The following is a 23472-nucleotide window of genomic DNA, read 5'->3' on the forward strand; positions in this document are numbered from 1 at the left end:
GTTACGCTCTCATTTTAAAACGATATGCTTAAATAACGTGAAACGTGGCATGAACATTCAAGTTACAAATTATAGATCGTGTCATTCACAATCACGCGTGCTTGACTCATAATGTCATGTTATTAAAGGTTAGATTTGACAAATCTGCGCGTCATCGTGGATGACACTAACTATAATTGAAGCTAAAATTACAAAGACTGGAGTGAAAGCTCCTAACACCCACTCCCACATTAATAAAAAGAAAATATAAAAAACAATCAAAAATCGCGAACCACGTTCGACGTGTTGCCTCCCTGTTACACTTACGTACGAATTTACAAGTGCGACAGAGAGACAACACGTGGAATGTTTTTCGCGGTAGGCGCTCTGTGCCCAGTGTGTCCCCGGCGTCCCAATGATCCGGCGAGGCACTGCGCAGCTCTCAGTGACCGTATTCCCGCCATTGGGCGCGCGCGCACAATAAATTCAAAGTGCTTTTTTCGGAGTTTCGTTGAAATTAAATAGTTAACGTTCTATTATTAACTTTAAAAACAACAGAATTAGGCTTAGATTATAATGTTAAGTAAAGTCAGAAAATATTTAATTGAATTTTTAAGTAGTGTGTTTGAAAAAAGTAAAAAAAAAAAACTGTAACTGTGATTAAACACGTGTATTCGTAATAAAACTTAATGAGGTTTATTTACGAATTGCAATTAACATATATTTATTAGGTAGGTACTTTATATTGTGTGTAAAATTGTATGTAAAAAAGGAAAAATAGGTGCACACGATTTGACAAAAAAAAAAATAAAAAAAAATGAAAGATTTTTTTTTCTTGCAACTATACCTTAGCCTAATAAGCATAGGCGAGTATGAACATACGAACAATACATTAATAACCTGCGATTCTAAATATTTTGTTTTTCATGAACCATCATTTTTTTACTACCTAAAAACACTTAACCGACAAAATATATTCCAATCACCTCAAAAAACCTGATGTTCATTACCATAGCGTAAAAAAACTGTTTTCTTTTTTATCGGATTAACTTTTAAGTTCTTTTCACATCGTGCGCCAGAGCGTAATGATTTACAGTTTGAATAAAAATGCACTTTAATCACTTGATATAAAAGCTTTTTTGCTTTGTGTAGATGAAAAGGATGTTTGCACATCCGTTTTACAAGTCGCTGCACACATATCAAATCTGAGTTATTATTTTTACAGTAAATATGGAGCTACTTTACCGCACTAGTGCGAAAATTAGCATATTACGTTACTATGTCGAACATTTAAACGGCCATATGTACTGTAAGACGTTGTACGATACATGTGCGAACAGGTAATTCGCACTTGTATCGTAATGTACTATTACAGTACATATGGCGCTACTTTACCGCACTAGCGCGATAATAAGCGAAAATTTAAAGGGCCATTTGTACTGTAAAACGTACTACATATGCGAATGTGCAATTTGCACTTGTATCGTAATGTACTATTAAAGAAGGCAAAATATACTTTTTTTTTTTAAGTAAAGAATTTTTTTATGAATTTTCTGTTTTATAGTTTTTATTAATATTATATATCTGCCTTTTTATAAAAAAAAGTTAGTTTTTTAATTAACTAATAATAACGATTTTTGATCGTTAAAATAATAGTGTGGGAATTCTATATTGTATAGAAAATATTGATTCCAATGAGAGACGCTTGAACAAGATGGAAACAAGCTGTCTAGTGATCCTGTTACTGACGCTGAGTTCTGTGTACTGTGACAGTGTGTTCAAAAGTATACCAGTGACTGTCAAAAGTTATGAACATGACAGTGTGTTGCTGCCCTGCTATATTCATGACACAGGTTAGTTTTGTATGGTATGAAACGAAATACTAGAGTAGAATAAGAATTTTATATTTTTTTTACATTTGTTACCGGTAATTTTTTGCAATCTATCAATTCTGTGCGCAATAACGCCAATAACTCAACAAACAAAAAAACACCAGAATTTTGAAATAGCGAGAGGTATTCGCCTGTTATGACACCGCGTCTAGAAAATATTTTCAAAGATTTTAAGTACTAGAAATTAAGTTAAAGTAGTATATTTTAAGTACTTAGGATTGTCTATCTATTTATCTTCTATGCCGCAAATAAAAAAAAATTATTACATTTGAAATGAGAAATATTTTATAGAAGCGTACTTTTTTCTGCGCCTGAGTGTTTAATGAAGCCTTAATTCTAGGGTTCTTAAGAGACTTAATTTTAAAGATGAGATTAAGAGCAAGATCTGGGGGCCTACCGCGAAAACCGAAATTCGCAAATTGCGGGGCTTTTTCTCTTTTACTCTCAGTATGACGCAATTAGAGTGACATAGAATAATGCCCGCAATTGACGAACTTCGATGATATAGGTAGCCTAGAACCCGTTTTTAAAGAAAAAAAACCCTGAAGCCTTATAATAAAAGGTCCTGTTTGACACATAAAATATGTATTGAAGTGAAATTAAAATATAAATTGTATTGAAGTGTGAAAGAGTACATTATGAAAGAATGTGGAAGTTTTTTAGTTGGATTTAAATTATACATATGAAGTTATCGCTTATATGGCTTACGTGCCCTTACTTATTAAAAACGGAACTATCGACAAAGTATTAGTTCTTAAATCTTGTAAAAATGAATTAATCTAATCATCACCCTAAAATCAATATTCATGGAACGACAATACAAAGCCGAAGAACGGATATTTAAAAAAAGATAATACTTATTTTCTATGCACGAACACGAATGCAACATTCTTTCAAACGTTGAACACACAATTTGATTTGTAACTTTATATCGAAAACAACAAAGTTGATTTTACAAAGTGTCCGTTTTATTCGAAATGTGTGATAGAAACATTTTGATACATTTATTATGCAAATGTGCTTCGTACAAATCGTACATCTGTCCGTTTTATTGATGGACGGGTGATCATTTAAGATCACTGACTGCTTGTCTAAGTAAGAACAACATTATTATAATTTTTGACTGATAATAAAAGAGGATTGTGTTCAACCATAGCTTTATGTATATTATGCTATTATGTAAATTAATAATAAAGAATTAGTTTAATAATAATATAGACTACGACATGGGATTCTTCAAGAAGCGGGTATTTAGGGATCTCAAGGGTCGGCAACGCTTAAGTGGATCCGCTTGATATTGCTTATCTCCATGGGCGATGATAACCGCTTCCCATCAGGCGGCTCGTCTGCTCGTTTGCTGACTATACTATAACATAAAAAAATATGCTAATTAACTTTTAGCTTAACGTTTGACTAAAATCTTATCATATCACCAGTTATCACACACATCATTGGTCGAAATATTTAAAATGTAGGTATATATTAATTGAATATCTATTTATTATGTTAGGGATGTGATCTGGAGGTTTTAAAATTCTAACAGGCTCGTTAATCAAAATTAATATTTTTTATCTTAAAATCAAAATAACTTTTGAGACTGTGTGTCGATAGCTAATTATTTAAATACAATTATACCCAAGTGTGTTACAAGTTACTTCCAAAAACGAATGTTTATAGTCACACACTTAAAGTAATCATATCGAATTACAACATAATCGTCGGACTTAGGCCGGTCGAACGTGATGCGTGAAACAACGGCGTTATTCATTTAGTTATTAGCGTTTCATATAGAAAAATTGTTTTTTAGGCGGACTGGTGTTATTTCTAAAATGTTGAAAACTGCGAATATCTGGGTGCACGGTAGTGCCCCCGCCAAGGCGAGCCAAGCGAATCGCAAGGGCACTGCCTACCTTTTCTCGAAGCGCTTCGACGTTTTTTTGAACCCTCATAACTTGGGTTTGGTTTATCCCAGATAAACAAAATTGTCGGGATATGATGTAAATAGTGGACCTATTAAACATAAAAAGTTTTAATGGCATAGCTCTTGCAACAACACAAGATGGACACTTTAGATTTTGCTGATAATCTTTAAAACCCCGATTTCGTCACTGACTCACTCATTCACTGATGATCGTCGAAAATCTTAAGGTAGTTCCTGAAGTCCTAGAAAGCTTAAATATAGTACGTAAGCTAGTATTAGTACAAAAATATCAAAAACTTTATCTTTTACCCCTAAACCCCTCAAACTTTGATGCTTAGAGGTCTGAAAATTTATATATGGACTCCTTGTTATAAACAATATAATACGTATTTTAGGATTTTTAGTAAATCACCCCCCATCCTTTAAATCAGGGGATGGAAGATTGTCTTACAAAAAGAAGTGGAATCCCACCAATAACATTTTAACTTAAATTGTTGCCAAGATAAAACCATTAAGCTCGCACTGTCAAAAAGTCAGATCTCATGATGAGCCAAGCTTCTAACTCTACACCTTAGTCAAAATATGTCGCTACGGAGGGTTAACGATTGCCATGTTGGCTACGCGGGCTGAGATGCCAAAGTTACGAAAGTACCTAATCAGATCGTGTGTAGGCGACCTTAATTCAAATAAGTTGTTTTGATAAAAGCTTTGCCCATTATTTCCAGCATCGTACCAATTATGCAGTTAACTGTGAGAACTGGCCCTAAATTATAATTGTGTTATGTTAATAATAGGTATGCAAAACAAATATATGAATAGATAACATTATCAAGTACCTAGGACTCATACTAATAAAATAACCACTCACATGCTTCATATTTTTCAGTGACCTCTTTTATTATAAGTAATAAAATAAGGGTGACGGCTGGTAACTACAGTTACCAAAAGCAAAAGCGAGTGGATAAGCGAACATCACAAGTGTCACAACTTTTAATAGAGCCTGTGCAGAAAGAGAAGAATATAATGCATTGGTTCCCTTATGAGGAATTCCTAGTTTCCATTTTTCCATACAAACGCTCTCGACTGTTTCCTCCCTGGATTTTTAACCTAGAGCAATGATTTTTTGGGTTCCTTTCCGTAGTCAACTAGGAACCCTTATAGTTTCGCCATGTCCGTCTGTCTGTCTGTCCGACGCTTTGCTCCGTGGTCGTTAGTGCTAGAAAGCTGCAATTTGTCATGGATATAAATCAATAAAGCCGACAAAGTCGCACAATAAAATCTGATTTTTTTTTATTACTATTACTTTAATTAGGTACTGATTATGCAATTTTGCCTATTTGTTTAACTCGGGTGAAAGGTATTCTTTCATCCCTTGGTTAACAATCTACTATACTTTAGCTTATTGTAACGGAAGGGTAACTAGGGAACCCTACACTGAGCATGGCCCGACATGCTCTCTGCCGGTTTTTTTTCAAATAAGATAAATATCATCAATATCTGTGCCATGTTTTGCTTTTTTTGATTATTTTATTTTGAAGAAACTTACAGCGCCTCGAAAATCGCAAAAATGGCTTAATTGCATTGGCTGCAAAAAAAGGCGCAGTATACAAATATGACAACAAATATCCAAAAACTCAAAACATAGCGGCATAGATTATTTCTTCCTCTTGCAGTTTCCAAAATATCATAATGATTGGTTGCGTTTTGGAGGAGGAAACAGTTGAGAGCGAAACCTCGATTTTTGTGTTTTTTGCGTGCAATTTTAGTACGAGCTCCTGTCCTTATCGCACGCACGCACTCTCGCCCACCGCAGCGCGACAGAAACATAGCTTCAAAAATTCGAGATTAGAAAAGTTGCTCAGCTAGGAATAGCTCTGATCTTCTACGACCCCTTCTCTTTCCGCACAAACCTTTTCTAGATATATTCGCAGAATTGTTTTACATTCATAGAGACTGGCGTTATTCATAAACGCATTAGGTACTGGCCATTGGTTATGAATTGTTTGTCTTTATCTGTCATTTTGACTTATGTATTTGTAAGAAAGGGATAAAACATAATTTAACTAAATCAGGCCCGTAAAGTTTTATGGATAAGGGGGCTTGTACAATGTACTTACCTTCCTATTCACAATGAGTAACATCGACTTTATTTATGTGTATCTTGGGGCACCCAGTTGAGTCCACGGGCCATTTATTAAAACAAACGGGTCAAGCTGGGGTGTCGAAAACAAAGCACCTGCTTAGATTAGATCTACACGCGTTACACATCAGGGGGTCCAATCTCACACGTTTAACTGATTGTAATTAAACCAGAAATGTATTGGTAAGGATAGGGAAGTAATTAAACTAGTTAATGAAGCAATATTATATAAACTGAAGATCAATAAGGATCAGACACATTTCCGCCATACCTACATTGATATTTTTGACCGCCAGACACATCTGCCTACTACTTATGAATAAAAAAGATTAGGTATTATTATTTGAATATATAAAAACAGAAGACCTATATTATTATTATTATTATTTTAAACTTTATTGCACATAAAAAAGAGTACAACAGGCGGACTTAATGCCAATAGGCATTCTCTACCAGTCAACCATAAGGCAAAACAGAAAGTCGATTATCAAAGTCGATGTTATTTCTTAGGGCTTGTGCACAAATCACGCGAGCTTTTTTCGGCTACTTTTTGACCCCCCCTCCCCCTGGTGATATTTGGTGAGATCTTAGCGACCCTCCCCCACACAACCTCACGTGTATATTTTTAAATTTTTTCGTTCAACCTATAATTTAAAGATATATAGTATTGTATAGAGTAAATCTTCTTTAGACTCGCTATTTTGAAGTGCTAAGTGAAGATTTATGCTTAACAAAACCGAGAAAAAGCATACTGTGCTAGATATTTTTTCTTAGTTTCGTTCACCATAAAAAAATACACGTGAGATTTTCTTATACCCCAACGTGATCTTACGTGATTTTTTTGTAACCCCCCTACCCCCTATCGAACCTCGCGTGATTTGTGCACAAGCCCTTATATTAAGAGGGAAGTATTATACCACGTGATCGTCCATACATAAAGAAAAAACGTTTTTTCACTTCCAATTATTTTCCATTCTCAATGATTTTTAGTACGTTATTGACACAATGAAAAACTAGGTTTTATAGAGGTTATCCTTTTTTACAAAATTTGCAAAAAAACAAAAATATTTTATTTTTGCAAATACAGCGAAACTTATACACCTGGAATATATTATGCTGAAGTGATCGACATCAAAATCAAAGTGATTTGTTAAGATTTAGTTAGTGGAAAACGTTTTCTCCCGAAATGGAATTTCATAGAAAAAATACCGTTATTTCGTTAGATTCTAAAAGCTATTCTTCCCTCTTAAGGTAAGGCATTGCTCCATAATCCCCCCTCCGCCCCCTCCTAGCTACGGCCCTGGATGAAACGATAGTCCTTTTTTGCTGTTTAGCCACACAAAATCTCAAAATCTTGTAAAATACGAGTACATTGGCTAGCCACGTGTCTCACCAACAAAGGTCCCTATTCACTCCTTACTATTACATGAATTGACTCTCACCAAGTGGCTCATACGTCTCATACAATTGGTACATAAAGATAGCGATCTACACTTCCTGCCAAGGCGATGTATTGAATTTAGAATTATTATTGGTGACAAATAGGGTCGAGGGTCAGATTTGGGCTAGGGTCAATTTAGGTTGATGTCTTCGTCGCTTTGAAGCGTTAGAGCAAGGAATGTTGATCAAATATCAATGCTGACCGGCAATGTAAAGTCAATGCGGCCAAATCCGTCTGCAGGAACTTCCGTAGCCAAGTGACGAATTGTTATGGAAACTGCCACTCAAAACTTATATAATGTATGAAACACATCACTTATTGATTATTCATTCGCATTGTCATCCCGAATATCATCAACTTGAGTATGGGCCCTATCATTTCATTTCACAGAAAAATAAAAAGCGGCCAAGTGCGAGTCGGACTCGCCCATGAAGGGTTCCGTACCATTTATGACGTATTAAAAAAAAAACTACTTACTAGATCTCGTTCAAACCAATTTTCGGTGGAAGTTTGCATGGTAATGTATATCATATATTTTTTTTAGTTTTATGATTCTGTTATTTTAGAAGTTACAGGGGGGGGGGACACATTTTACCACTTTGGAAGTGTCTCTCGCGCAAACCATTCAGTTTAGAAAAAAATGATATTGAAAACCTCAATATCATTTTTGAAGACCTATCCATAGATACCCCTCACGTATGGGTTTAATGAAATCACGCAAATAACGTTATTTTGGTGTTACATTGATAAAAAATATAACGTTTTTTTTTGCGTGATTTCTGTATGAAACAAAGATTTTCTATCAATTTAGCGCAAACTAATATTCAAAAGTAGATAGAAGCGCAATTATTTGTGTAGTAATAGTGTGTAATGACTTAATAAAAGGCAACTGTTTTTTGCATGGACAGCGAACCACCTTAAGGGGCACTGGCAACTTCTCACTAACCCGGGGACCCCGGGGTTAACCGGTTAAACCGAGAGTGACCATGGTTACCAGTACAATTTGACACTGGGTTAACTGTTTAACCGGTTAACCCCGGGTTAGTGGGATGGTGCAAGTGGCGCTAAGTGTTTATGAACACTAGACATTGAACGTCCAGATGACAATCATACCTAATTATATATATATTTATTGGAATTAGTGCTATGGACAGGAAATAATAGGTATTTTATTTTGTCCACAGACGTCGATATTCGGGTCCGATGGTACAAAGGCGAGACCCTACTAGGAGACAGTCGAGACCCCCACCATCTTCTGCCACCGAGGACCCGACTCCACGCGAACTACAGCTTGGAAATAGACGATCTTACTGCAGATGACACTGCACAATATACTTGCGAGGTAGGTTTAACACAACATTGCACAATATACATTCGAGGTGGTATACCGCGCTGGCATATTACTCGTAGCACACCTCCGGGTCCCGTGGTACAAAGGCGAGACTGCTAGGAGACAGTCGAGACCATCTTCTGCCACAGACTCCACCGAGGACCCGACTCCATGCGAACTACAGCTTGGACATCGACGACCTTACTGCAGATAACACCTGCTCAATATACTTGCGAGGTAGGTGTTATTGTAAAAAAGCGAGACCCTTCTAGGAGACAGTCGAGACCCCCACTATCTTCTACCACCGAGGACCCGTTTCCACGTGAACTACAGCTTGCAGATCGACGACCTTGCTGCAGATGACACTGCTCAATATACTTGCGAGGTAGGTGTTATTGTACAAAGGCGAGAGTGGCGAGACCCTCATAGGAGACAGTCGAGACCCCACGAGACCCGAGAATCCGTCTAAGCCAACTTTGCGCCGACTTAAACAAACGAAGTGAGAGTGTCATTTATACGTCATATTTTCATAGAAATCTGACATTAATGGTGACATTTCCCCACTTTGTCATTACAAATGCCATGCAGTTAGCTTGGTCAGTGCGAGGTAGGCTTTAACAGTATGCAACATATTATGTGGGTATCTTGTTTACGGTGAGGGGCCCTCCGCCTCAAAAAAAATAATACATTGGCAATACACATAAACATGTATAAGTTACAGTCTCCCCTTTCTGTATGGTCCCATACGCTGGTTTGTCACCACTCTGCGGCGGTATCATGGTCGCATTTTTATCATTTGTCATGTTATGCGTCACTTTCGCACTTACATACCTACTTGTTAGAACCAAAGAACTTACATCTTTTTCAAATCAAAATTACTTAATCACAATTTGTAACATTCCCAAAATGTAACAAAACTATAAATTAACTTATCATGACTCATGCAAGTCCGAATAAGTTGATAATAAATGTACCTGTCTTGTTAGAATTACGCCATAACATTAATCTTGCCTTATTCAAGTCTAAAAAACCAGTATAACTGTGAGCTCCCATTTTACATTGTCGTTACGAGTATCGAGGTCAAACAACAATGGTTTTGAATTAAATATGGCGGATATCAAAAGATCGTTACAGTTGTAAAGAAGTCTTTTCTCACGTAGAGCGTAGAGGGATTAGTAGGCCCGCCCTTCGTTTGCTGTTCAATGCTGTACAATAACGCTTAGGGACTTTGGTCGATATGGCTTAATCGATATCGATATTTAATGAAAAAAGATATTTTTCAAGAAAGTGTGATGAAATAGTTATTTACGATACAAGTGCAGAAAATGAGAAATTCGCACGTGTATGATAAAACCAAATTTACAGTACATATGGCTCTTCAAAGTTTCCACATATGCACGGAAAGTGCTCATTCCCGCACGCGTGCGGGAAAGTAGCACCATATGTACTTACTGTAAACTAACCTTACTTACCTATCTTGCATAGTGATAGCGTAAGGTTTTGGGTCAAACACATTTCAGAATAGTACACTTTACTTGTAATGTAATATAATATAATGAATATTAATGAAATACGAAAACGTGTCCGCAATTCTACTAGCGCCTAATTTTCGCGAGAAGGTATAGGCTAGTCCAGCCAGGCAGCCAGTCCAATCCTATCAAACCTTGATGTTGAGTAGGGCGTCCGGGAAATCACTCCGTTGTATAAGTACCTAGTCTACCTACCACATGAGAAACTGTTTCTTCTGTCGCCATGATTAGCTCTCGAATAGATATACACAGCAATAAGAATATATAATAAGAGGCTAGAAATATCTACCTTCTTCTAAATACGTCTGAGTTTTGTACAATTTCGATGAATAAAAAAAAATTGGTTTATCCTGACATTGTCTGTATGCAAATGTGTTCATGCTGAGATGTATAATTATTTGAACTTAACTAACTAGGCAAGATTAGATCCCTTATATTAACTAACCGGTTATGATATGTTAGAAATGTATCAGCTATTACTGTAATTGAAAGTCTCTTAAAGACAACAAGTATAAAAGCATCGCTACCCATCGTGTGCTTCACATTTTTGCCGCAATTATTTGTCTAGGGCTAAGATGGTCGGCTATTTATCATTTATCACCATGCCTGTCACTTTCTAACAAGTATGTAAGCGCGAAAGTGACGGCCATAGTGACAAGTGATAAAAATGGAACCATGCTGCCACCGCTGATACGATACTTTGAGTTACCTACTTAAATCTAAATTGATAACAAAAAAAGATTAATTTTACTTTCATCACACTTTAATCAAGTACGTTAAAGGCAATTAGGCAAATCATAAACCGTAAACAATTAACGTCATGAAAATAAATCGATATCGACATCGACGAAATAACGATCGCATCACTACCGCCGGTCGGTTAGCTCCCTAGTCCAATTATCTACAATTAATCAATTGTAGAACTCTTTTGAGCCGCCTTTTGTCTCTTCCCATTAACTGGCAATTAAAAATTTAGTTCATGAACGCGTTTTTTTAACCTATGGTGTATCTCAATACCAAACCAACCTTGAACATATACACCGTGGGCTGATAAAACCCGACAAATTTTAAAGGTGTATTCTTGACAGCATTTAGAGACTAAAATGTGATAGAAAGTTTCCCGAAATCGGTTTTGTTTTAGAGATAATGACAATTTTTGTAAAAAATTGTTTCTGTAATAACTTAGTAAAAAACGCATTTTTGGCTGCGACGCTGCCACTATGTGACTTGGTTTAGATATACCTGTTGGCAGACATAAAAGTTTTATAAGAAACTCGCAATTTTTACTGTGAATAAAAAAAACTTTACAGTTGTAGTTATTCGTTGTAACTAATTAGTTTCTTTTTCGACAAGATGTAAGAAGAAATAAAGTGTCGTATGAAGAAAAAGCAAAAAAAAATTTTTTTTTTTTGTCTGTAAAAAAAATTTTTTTGCCGAATTTTCCCAAAACTTATACTTATAGAAATTTTTGCTCCTCATGACCTCAGGAATGCGTGGTTAAAATCTGTCGGGTTTTATCAGCCCACGGTGTATAGCACCCGAAATGGGTCGTACCTACATAGATTTTATATTTTCTGTTACTGAAAATTAAGAACATAGGAGCATCAAAAATAGTGCTTAACCCGTCGTGCTTTTTTGTGACAACGATTAGTAGGTACTTACTTACCTACTTAATACTTGAGTACTGGAAACTAAACTATAACAAAATATTGTTCACCACACCAATTGGTAAAGGCCCTCTTGATTGTTCTAAAACTAGTTAGAAAGTTGCATTTTATCCACAGGTGGGGCAAAGTAATCAGATGCAAATTTCCAGTTGTTTCCTTATGTTAGCTCGTAGAATTGTCTTTTAAATGATGATTTTGAATATTATTTATATAATTACGTTCATTTGGATTTGATTTTTTTGGTATTTTATACCTAGTATTCGTGTTGGTGTGGTAAAAAAAATTGTGTTTCACTCGGAAGCAAAGTTTGTTAACCCTCGTGCCTTGAAACCCTCGCAGCGATCAAGATTCCACGTCTCGAACGATTTTGGAATCTTTCACTTGCTGCGGGTATCAATTACACGAGCGGTTAAACAACAACTTTTCCCCCTTGTAAAACAAATAACTATTCCTAAGATGGCTGAAAATAATAAAGAAATGACCATTAGTTTTCTAACCATATTCATTCGATGACCACCACAGTAGGGCGAAGATGGTCGGCTTTTTATCATTTGTCACTAAGTATGCCTGTCACGTTCTAACAAGTATGTAAGCGCGAAAGTGACGGGCGCAGTGACAAGTGATAAAATGGAGCCATGCTTCCACCGAGTGCTTAACCTTACAATCGATGCAAAAGTTTTGAACTCATTTCAATCCACACAATTCGAATGGTACACAAATGATGACCAATCCACACAATAGGGTGGTCTTTAATTGATCCTAAGCGAACTAATGAGCCCTTCCGTTACCTTCCGACAGTTGAAGGGTTAATTTAACCCGTTGACTAACCAAGGATGTCGGCAAGACAAAGGGAATTCATGGTTTGTTGTCTGTAGGTAACAAAACAAGTAGTAAATGTAAATTAGACAAGTTTTGCATTTTTTGCAGATTTTCTGCGCTTTTTTTTATTTTTATTTTATTTATTCGGAGAACAGTGTTAAATGTACACTATGTCTATATAAAAATAACTTATACACTTTTTAACAGTCATGCTAGGTGTAAATTGTAAGTATCTCCATTTTGGATTTCAGGGGTTTATACATCCCGGTCTTTTGATAGGCTTGTAGACATAAAATCACATACACAAACAAACAGAATCGTTGTCTCAAGTCAAATATTGACCTTGATAGAAACCTATAGGTTTAAATTTTAAAGTTTTAACTAGTTATGCACTGACAATGTCTGCGGGAGACCTCTGAAACATTTCGCGTGAGTGACTTAAATTGTAAAATTCATTTTTGGCTAAATTGAATTTTTGGTACAAGATTTTATTTATACTACGTCGGTGGCAAACAAGCATACGACCCACCTGATGGTAAGCAGTCTCCGTAGCCGATGTACGCCTGCAACTCCAGAACCTATTGCTAACTATCTATCTATCTGTTATCGCTGAATGTGCTTTTCTTTCAACAGGCAACAGGCAACTAATACTCATCAAGATTATTCTAATCCTATTATTCCATCACATCAGATCAATAGAATAGAATAGAAATCTTTATTGCGAAACCATGGTACATAATAGCTGTTATATTAGAGTGTGAAAGTCCATTTCATCATAATATTGCATCGTCATCCAATTATATGTCGAAACTTCAGCTCAATCTGAAATCAGGAAGTGGGTCAAATTTAGCTTGCAAGATTTAACCCAACTAACTAACATACATACAAGTTTTAACCTGAAAAGTTAAATAAAAACTTGTATTTAGCTTAATATTAGTCTGACTCACGTCAGTTTGAATTCGATTCAAGGTTCAATTTGTGGTTGATACTTGAGGGGCTACCGCGAACCACGTTCGACGTGTTGCCTCTTTGTCGCACTTGTAATTTCGTACGTAAGTGTGACAGGGAGGCAACACGTCGAACGAGGTTCGCGGTAGGCCCTCTGATACCAAAGAGAATTCGAAATAGAAATCTTACCGAGTAGAACAGAAGAATCAGTTATGGCGCCATCGCTCGAAACGATGCTGTCAAACCCTTGGCATTTGATCTGTTAAATGGCGTCACTTTTTGATATTTAACAAATTTAACAAATATCAGTCAAGCAATAAGGATCCAAGTCAAATGGCGTTCTAAAATTTTTAAATAAAAGTTTTCTTTGACAATAGACGTCTATAATCAAATTCTCTTTGCTGATACACACTGATGTAGTATTGGCAGGTATTGAAAGCTTTTTTTTGCATCGGTACTAAATGTTTTCCTCTCTTGGCAGGTGATCCGTCCAAAACCATGGGGCCCGATCAAGCAGATCCATGCCATCGAAGTCCAGTGTAAGTACATAGGGTTCTGAACTGTGTTGTAGGTACTAAATGGCAATATACCTATATAAATATATATAATTATATATATAATACTAATATACGTTGAAAACATCCATAACTCAGGTACAGCACTCACCATCACCAGTCTACCACTCATCGAGACTGTAGGCAGGGTCACTACCGACTAGACTGAAAACGGCTTTAAATGGGAATGGTTTTAATCCATATTCTGTCTTTTGCCGAAGAACCTGCAGGCTCGGTTTTCCATACAAAGGTAGTTACGCTCTCATTTTAAAACGACTAGCTAGATTGCTCTAAAACTGTGTACCTACAATAGGATAAGGTACAATTAGGGCTGTAATAGTTTATGTATCCTCAGATACGAGTACCATAGTTAAGAAAATACGGCGAATTTAAGATTTTCATACATAACTTGATTTTGCTCTATTTCGTTTGTTTTTGTGGGGCAACTAATCTCAGCCCTAGATACCTCATGTCATTGTATGTGCAAAGTTTCATTACAATCCAACACTTTTAAAATGAGGACGAAATTCCGTTTGTATGGAAAGATGAAGTTCGGCCGAGCTATTAGCCCGGGAACTCACACATTCATTAATATACAATACTCACAGATACTCCATATAATTAACGAATGTCTACTTGTCGACAGCTTCGCCTGTGATCAGAACGATACCAGAAGACGGTTTCCTCGAGGTGAAGAAAGGGGAGTTTGTGGACATCGGCTGCGAGGCCAGCGGCACTCCGCAGCCGTTCGTTACTTGGAGGAAGAATGTAAGTCAATAAGAGGTAACCAAGAAACATATTAAATATCAGGACGATACCGGACGGGTTCCTTGAGTTCAAGAAAGGGGAGTTTGTGGACATCGACTGTGAGGCCAGCGGCACTCCGCAGCCGTACGTTACTTGGAGCATAGAGTGGTCACTCCATACTTTTACTTTTCTTACCAAAACGCTTATTATTTTCGTAGTCGACATCTAGCGTTAAGCTACGTATTGCTACTTGACAATAGATGTCGTAACGAACGAAAAGTCTATTGCTCAACAATTTTCGACTAATATTATAACCGGACGAACAGGAACTCTATTTTCAATTCCTTCTGTTTGTATAATATTAGCTGTAAATTGCTGAGCAATACACTTTTAAAACGGTACTGATAAATCCATTACTTGACGCTAGAATGTCGACTACGAAAATATTAAGAAGTATTTAGCCCACTTTATTCATTGACAGAGAATTCGAATTCTGAATTTATGTAGAAAAAGTAAGTTCCATGTTGTCCTGAGTCTTACGATGCTTCAGCTCCATTCCTTTTGTTCGGCGTTTTAATATCTGGTTAGAATAACTCAACTTCCGTGCAATAGATGGCGCTGAATATTGGATTGACGCGAATTTGTATAGATAGATAAATAGATCGATAGACATTGCTTCCTCGTTTTATCTATTCCTGCTCACATTTTGACAGTCTTTACTCATATCATATTGTATTACAGGGCGAGCCCATGGCGCTGCTAGAACATCGACATCGCATCAAGTTTAAAGCGGAGCACAGGTTGCTGGCCGGGGTATTCCGTTGCACGGCCGAAAATGGTGTGGGGGACCCGGCTACGGCGGACATTCGGGTCATCATTCACGGTGAGTGTCTTTACTAGTGCCTGCATTCCAAAACAATTAAATTATGTACTGATTTTTTTTTATACTACGTGTGTGGCAAACAAGCATACGGCCCGCCTGGTGGTAAGCAGTCTTCGTAGCCGATGTACGCCGGCAACTCCAGAGGAGTTACATGCGCGTTGCCGACCCTAAACCAACCCCCCCTCGTTGAGCTCTGGCAACCTTACTCACCGGCAGGAATACAACACTATGAGTAGGGTCTAGTGTTATTTGCTGCTGTTCTGTGTAAGGTGGAGATAAACTTTTTTTCTCTTCATTTTAAGAATTTTAGCTTAGGTAGTCCCTACATTTTAATAGTTCAAATATGCGATTCTGCTAAAAACATATTTATTGTACAATAACCATGAATGTCGAGTTTCATGCTTTCCACTAACAAGGACCATTTTTGTCCGAGCGAACGTAAAGCGTCTTCGTTTCAGCTTGGATAAAAATGCTTTCGTACATATTAACAACATATGTAAGTCCGGCTATTCTCTGTAGTCTTATTTCTCAACCGATTCTCGTGAAATTGTCAATTATACGGTGTCTTTTTGTCAAAATAGCGAATTTGGAGCTCGCCAAGTCTATGCTTACAGATCCACTAGTTAAGATGTGTTCAATTAGGTATTATTACTAGAAAGTATGTATATTATTTTCAGTTTATTATATGTACTCTTTATGTCCTCCAACGGATAAGAGGAAGTTGGTGCCCAGCAGTGGGACGTATATATAAGCTGAATTGTTGTTATTAAACTACACTCTCTTTCATTAGATGCGCCCGTGGTGTCCGCGGTGCGTAGTTTCGTCCACACCGCGGTCGGGCTGCGAGCGGCGTTGGCGGCGCGGGTAGAATTCGCCGCTCCGATGCCGCGAACGACGTGGTATCGGGACGGGCGCGCCGTACACACTGATGACAGGTATGCCATAATGCTATGTCATGATGGTTCACCGTAGTGATTATATGCTCTTTGGGTTCACCATAGTGACAGTTGTCATCATAATAACAATTCGCCCTGCATTGCTGGTCCAATAAGTAAAAATATTCACGCAATATCCCGTCTTATGAAACCGGAAATGTCCAATAAAGTTGAGCTTTTCGTGTTCGATTCGCTTTTGTGATCCCAGTAGTCCTCCCAAGCTTGGATTACCCAGAGTGATAATGATCTTGGTTACTTGAGGTCGAGGTTATCTGCTCTGAAACATGGGCAGTCGCACTCAATGTGCCAGATGTTACGGTGCATCATTTATTTTGTTGATAGATCATGAATAACATGCACCATCCGTGTACAGGATACACAGGGTGGTCCAGGACAACGTGCACCAGCTTATATTCCGTCGAGTCCAAGCAAGAGACCTGGGGAACTACACCTTCCGAGCTGAAAACGCTCTCGGCATGGCCGACGTGTCCTTTAAACTAACAGGCAAGTGGCCCATCACTATTTTAACGAGAAAGTCTTCTTTATGACCATATCAAGAAGCTAAGGCTTTAGGAACCCATTTCTTCACCTTATTTTCCTTCATCAAAAAGTAACTGGTAAATATCAAGTGGTGCTTTCTACATAGGTTTCACAATACTAGTTTGTACGAGAAGGTATTCATCAGTATTTCTAGCTTGAGACCCGTGCCGTCCAGCTTTTCAGCATAACCCCGTATGTATTTACCTATATGAAAATCTAATTTTCAACAACAATTAGGTCAAAAAAGCTTAAGACTGCATCGTCCGTTCATAGTGGCGCCCTCATTAGTGGAAATGTGTTTTTTTTTTAAATAATACGTTGGTTGCAAACAAGCATACGGCCCGCCTGATGGTAAGCAGTCTCCGTAGCATATATATGCCTGCAACTCCAGAGGAGTAACATGCGCGTTGCCGACCCTAACACTCCGCACCCTCGATGAGCTCTGGCAACCTTACTCACCGGCACAAAAAGCGATTATGAGTAGGGTGTAGTGTTATTTGGCTGTGGTTTTCTGTAAGGTGGAGGTACTTCCCCAGTTGGGCTCTGCTATAGATCTGGAATGACATCCGCTGTGCTGTGCCCTACCACAGATGACATTCACGATGCCCATACCTCTCTTTTGGATGTCTTTTAAGGACGTACCTGGGTCCAAAAGGGGGTTTTCTAATATACCGATCCATTTCTGTAAAATCCAGTACATTAATGTTGTTGTCCACGTATTCCACAGATGTGAGATAGTTTTATATTATTTTCTTACTTTTAACTTTATCACCTAAACGGAAAAAAGTAGCCACCATTTGTCGTTTAGTTGATAAACACAAATTCCACTAATAAGGGCGCCACTGGACGGACGATGCCACAGAACGTATCTAATGAATAAATTGAAATTTACATTTTCCAGGGGTCCCAAACGTGGCTTCCTTTAAAGTGGACCCTGCGCTCAACAGGGCGACCTCCACCGGCTTTACTCTCATCTGGGAGGTCGATTCATACTCCAACATCATTGGTACGTAAGGTGAAGCTTGATGCAGTAAGATTTAAGGAACTCCCTTCATTGAGGGTTACCATTATTGTGCTCACCAGTGGCGCCACTGTTAATAGTGGCCCAGATTAAAACTCTCAAAACTCTGCTATGCTTATTAAAAAAAACCGGCCAAGTGCGAGTCGGACTCGCGCACGAAAGGTTCCGTACCATTATTTATGAAAACGGCAAAATAAATATGTTTGTTATACGGGAGCCCCCCTTAAATATTTATTTTATTCTGTTTTTAGTATTTGTTGTTATAGCGGCAACAGAAATATATCATCTGTGAAAATTTCAACTGTCGTTTATTAATATTTATATATTATATATATCGTTGTCTAAGTACCCTCAACACAAGCCTTATTGAGCTTACTGTGGGACTCAGTCAATTTGTATAATAATGTCCTATAATATTATTTATTATTATTATTTATTTATAAGACTATAACCGCGAAAATCGAAGTTCGTCAATTGCGGGCATTTTTCTCTGTCACTCTTCTTACGTGTTAGTGAGAGTAAAAGAGAAAGATCCCCGCAATTTGCGAATTTCAGTTTTCGCGGTAGGCCCCCAGCTCTCAAGTTGTGAATGTACGCGACTCTGCGCGTCGTTCTAATCATAGTTTTTGTCTATTATGTGATTCAAACTATATCCTTCACAGAATACAACCTGTGGCTACGGCCATATTACGGCCGTCTGGCTACCGAGCCTGACAGCTTCACGACGCAGCCCCCAGCCAATCTCTGGCACAAGATCATCGTACCTGGAGACTCCAGCGACGGTACGTTTCACATGGTCTGATAGCTATTTGCCTCTTTGCCGCTCTTACATATTCGAGCGAGAGACTGATAATTATTTTTAAGATGGCGGTAGGGCTCTGTAACTTTCAATGAAGACAAACAGGGGACCTAGCTAAGATGACAATAGTACATCGATAAACGCCAAACTAAAAGAAAAAAAAGATGCTATAAAAGTCACAGGACTATTTTCATGCATTATTTAAGCTCCGATTGGCGTTTTTATCAATGATTGTCATCTTGGCTAAGTCCCCAGATAATGCTATGTCATAAGAACATTAAGAACTGTTAAGACTTCTCTGTGACGCTTAACGCCATCTAGTGCTCGGAGTCGTCACCAGCGCATGCTCACTAACGCCCACTGGTGTTCAGCACATTTTATGGTTTCGCTACGAAATGAACCATTATTATATTTATTATCATACAATTGATACAATTAATAACTGACAATTTATTCTAAACCTTATCGCGAAGTAATAAAGTCCGTGTTCGAACTACAACCGCACGTCAAATAGTGAGCATACATGAACTAATAGGTGCACGTCACTCTTTACTAGCGCAAAGTGTGTTCAAGTTTAAGTTTCCAATTTTGGCACACCCTCTCACTTCAACTTGGCAAACGCAATGCAATGAAATTAGAAACACATATAAAATCTGTCAGGTTTATTAATTGTTGCCCACCAAGCATAGGTGGGGAACAAGAAATAGGTACTGATATCACTGACATGACGTGGCACTTTAGGATTTGGCATACCCTTCCATGTTAAGGGATATGCATGAACTATAGAGAGAAGCACCTGCTTGGCGTGAAGTGTATACAATGGCAAGTTTGAGGAGCCTACACTCAAAAACACGCACGATTCCTAAACTACTCTAAGGATTTCTTACATTATCATTACTTTTTTTACGCCATTTTTCAGGCCCTATTCATAGTGCCACTTACACAGTACGAGGCCTCACGCCCTCTACCGTCTACGAAGCGATAGTCACGTCAAGAAACAGGTACATTACATACCCTTACAGAGCGTCTTACGTAAATGAACAACTCGCGATCGCGAAACGAAGCGGCGTGGTGGCCCACGGCATTCGCGTTCACAACGAGATCGCCCACGTAGGATACTTCCATAGGTATCAAAGGATTGATTCACCCGCGCCGCGCCGCTTTGCTTCGCGTTCGCGAGATGTTCGCTTACATAAGCCGCTGCATTTAGGCGTTCCAGCACGGTTTTAAGACAGATTTTCAACCATGCAGGTACTAAGACGAGTCGTATATATATCGACTTTATTTCGTGTGCATTAAAGTAGAAAAATATCCGGATGACAGATGCTACGAAAAGCCACGAGTCTATTTCCATACTTACATTATTTAATTTTCGATTGGCGTTTTCTATCAACGATTTGTCATCTTGGCTAGGCCCCCTCGTTGTTAAGTTGATGAATTAAGTCGTTGCCTTGTTTCTAACCACTCTGTTTGTAACACTATTGCATGTCTTTATAACTGTAGATTATAATTTACGTGAGAAAAAAAAATCTCATACAAAAAGCTACACTGCGTCACATTTTTTGGGGACAAAAAATAAGACAACAAAAATAATTTTCACCCGCCTACTACCGACGCGTTCTTCCGATATCAATTTATCACCAGATGACGTCACTAATGCAGAAAGTCTTAGTTCCATATTATAATTTTTTAGGGTTCCGTACCCAAAGGGCCAAACGGGACCCTCTTACTGAGACTTCACTGTCCGTCCGTCTGTCACCAGGCTGTATCTCATGAACCGTTATGGCTAGACAGTTGAAATTTTCACAAATGATGTATTTCTGTTGCCGCTATAACAACAAATACTAAAAATAGAATAAAATAAATATTTAAGGGGGCTTTTTTTACAGTTTTTATAAATAATGGTACGGAACCCTTCGTGCGCGAGTCCGACTCGCACTTGGCCGGTTTTTTGTCACTTATAAGACTTCTGTTTTCGGGTTCAGTTCAGGTTCCACAGCGCCATCTATTGAATGGAAGTTGAGTTAATTTGAAGCAGATTTCAATTCCTTGCATGTTTTCGTTGTTCAGTGCTTCTGGGGCCTAGCCAAGTTCCGAAACGCTAATGTCTCTCTGTCGCACTTATATGGAAGAGTGATACGAGTACGATATATATAGTGCTACGACACAAACGAATGGCATCTTGGCTAGGCCCTCTGAGGGCCTACCGCGAACCACATTCGACGTGTTGCCTCCCTGTCACACTTACATACAAATTTACAAGTGCGACAGAGAGGTAACAACGTCGAACGTGGTTCGCTGTAGGCCCTTTGGTCACAATAACGTAACTTCCGTTCAATATTGATGGCGCGAAATATTAAAGGAACGTACGTGACTTTGTATAGACACTGTCAGTCTTCTTGTTTTCTTCGTACATGGTCTTACGTAAATAGCATACAAATTATTATTTTTCAGTTTCGGGTGGAGTAAACCTTCGTCGATCTTGCACTTTGCGACTGAACCTGGAGGTAATTTCAAATGCTTACGTCTAATGTTTAAGTTACTTTTACCATAGAGAAATAAGTAGGTAAGCATAGAGTGCTCACTCCATACATCAGTTTTCTTACCAAAACGCTTATTATTTTCGTAGTCGACATCTAGCGTCAAGTGACGGATTCATCAGTACTGCTACTTGACAATAGATGTGGCGATGAACGAAAAGTCAGCTCAACAATGTTCAGCGTATATTATAACCGGAACTCTATTTTCAACTCTTTCTGCTTGTAATATTAGTTGTAAATTGTTGAGCAATAGTTGTCGTCAGTAGCGACACGTGACATCTAGTGTCAAGTAGTGAAACTGATAAATCCGCTACTTGACGACTACGAAAATAATAAGCGTTTTCTTAAGAAAACTAATGTATAGAGTGAGCACTCTATGCTATGCTTTTACCAAAAGTGTAAATTTTCTCTATCTACGTTTTTTTTTTCAATTTGTAGTACCTATATAATTAACTGTTTTGCCTTGTATAATTTTCCTTGTTTTGACGGGGAATAATCTTTGTACCATCTTTTGTTGATACTTGTGAACAAAATAAATGACTGATTACTGATTATTTCAGCGGGCAACTATTCTCCTGTAACCCACGACTACAATGACTATCCAATCGTCCTAGAAGACCCGAAGGAAGCACACAACCTGACACAAGCGATGGTCACCTACGGCTCCGGATCTGCGGTCCAACCGGCAGCCATTTTGATTTCTGTCGTAAACTTCATTGTGATAGGTACATTTTGATAAAGCATTAGAGTGGGCTATAACCGCGAAAATCAAAGTTCGTCAATTGCGGGCATTTTTCTCTGTCACTTAGTGAGAGTAAAAGAGAAAGATACTCGCAATTTGCAAATTTCGGTTTTCGCGGTACGCCTCCCGAGTCATGTCACAGGCAATTTTTTTAATTCTTTATATGGCAACTTTTTTTCCTATTAAATAAGCTGTCAGTTTGTAGCTGTCATTTAATTTCATCAATTTCATAGTAATATTATTGCCAGGTGCGGTTTGTACAGAAATTCCCGCGTTTTATTTCGACACGCATAACTCGCTGGTCGGACTCTAGTTTACGCAGTTATGGAGTTTAAAACTTTAAAAATTAGAAATCTATTCCCAGTCCACTATAATTTGGATCTTTTTAAATCGAGAGTGAATAGACATCTTGACATTGACATGTTCCATCCTAGACTGCATCGGCACTTACCATCAGGTGAGATTGTGGTCAAATACCTTTTCCTAATTAAAAAAAAAACTGCTACTTGCTCACATATCGGATCAATTTGTCTTTATAGAGTCGATCGCAAATTACAATCTCATTTTAAAGCAACATGCTGAAATAATACGACAGTTGGCATGACTAAAAGTAATATATTTATAAGTAATGTAGGTACATAATGTATGTATTTATAATATGTCTGTGTTTGGCATTCATTTTCGTATTAAAATGAGAGCGTAGCTTAGGTTGTACATTAACAGGTCAAGTGCCGAAATAGAAAGTTGAGACTTGAAGGAATTGCAGCTCCATAGCTCAGGAATTTGATCAGTAGTTTGATTCATCATCAAAAAAGCTTTTGACTTTTAAAATTATAGACCATAGAATCTATCGTAGTATTCAATAAATTACGTATTAAGACTGTATAAAAATTCACAATACATCGTATTTATTCTATAGAACAATACTTACTATCTACAAAGAGCTATGAAGTTATGAGGACGGTACTTAGGATTTTTTACAGTGAGGTAGAAAAAGTTTCAGTGAAATCGGAAAGGGATCGTAAGAGGAACAGAAAGAAGATGA

At 37.8% G+C, this 23472-nt stretch overlaps 1 protein-coding gene across 3 annotated transcripts; it reads left to right on the top strand.

Annotated features, from left to right (window-relative positions):
- The first annotated feature begins 438 nt into the window (after window positions 1-438).
- On the top strand, window positions 439-23140 carry LOC133533321 (neurotrimin-like). 3 transcript variants are annotated; one of them, XM_061872286.1, is made up of 13 exons: window positions 439-503; window positions 1659-1832; window positions 8558-8715; window positions 14148-14205; window positions 14867-14988; window positions 15709-15850; window positions 16641-16785; window positions 17159-17289; window positions 18227-18331; window positions 19009-19128; window positions 20065-20146; window positions 21600-21652; window positions 22246-23140. In XM_061872286.1, exons 2-13 carry the CDS (start codon window positions 1694-1696, stop codon window positions 22419-22421), a joined length of 1431 nt encoding a protein of 476 aa, XP_061728270.1. In that variant the 5' UTR covers window positions 439-503; window positions 1659-1693; the 3' UTR covers window positions 22422-23140. The 3 variants fall into 3 exon arrangements, with proteins under 3 accessions (XP_061728270.1, XP_061728271.1, XP_061728272.1); XM_061872287.1 differs by having other exon boundaries at window positions 452-470; XM_061872288.1 differs by lacking the exon at window positions 439-503 and adding an exon at window positions 694-710.
- The last annotated feature ends 332 nt before the right edge of the window (window positions 23141-23472 follow it).

Source organism: Cydia pomonella, unplaced genomic scaffold (assembly GCF_033807575.1).
Source record: "Cydia pomonella isolate Wapato2018A unplaced genomic scaffold, ilCydPomo1 PGA_scaffold_154, whole genome shotgun sequence".
Lineage (NCBI taxonomy): Eukaryota > Metazoa > Arthropoda > Insecta > Lepidoptera > Tortricidae > Cydia > Cydia pomonella.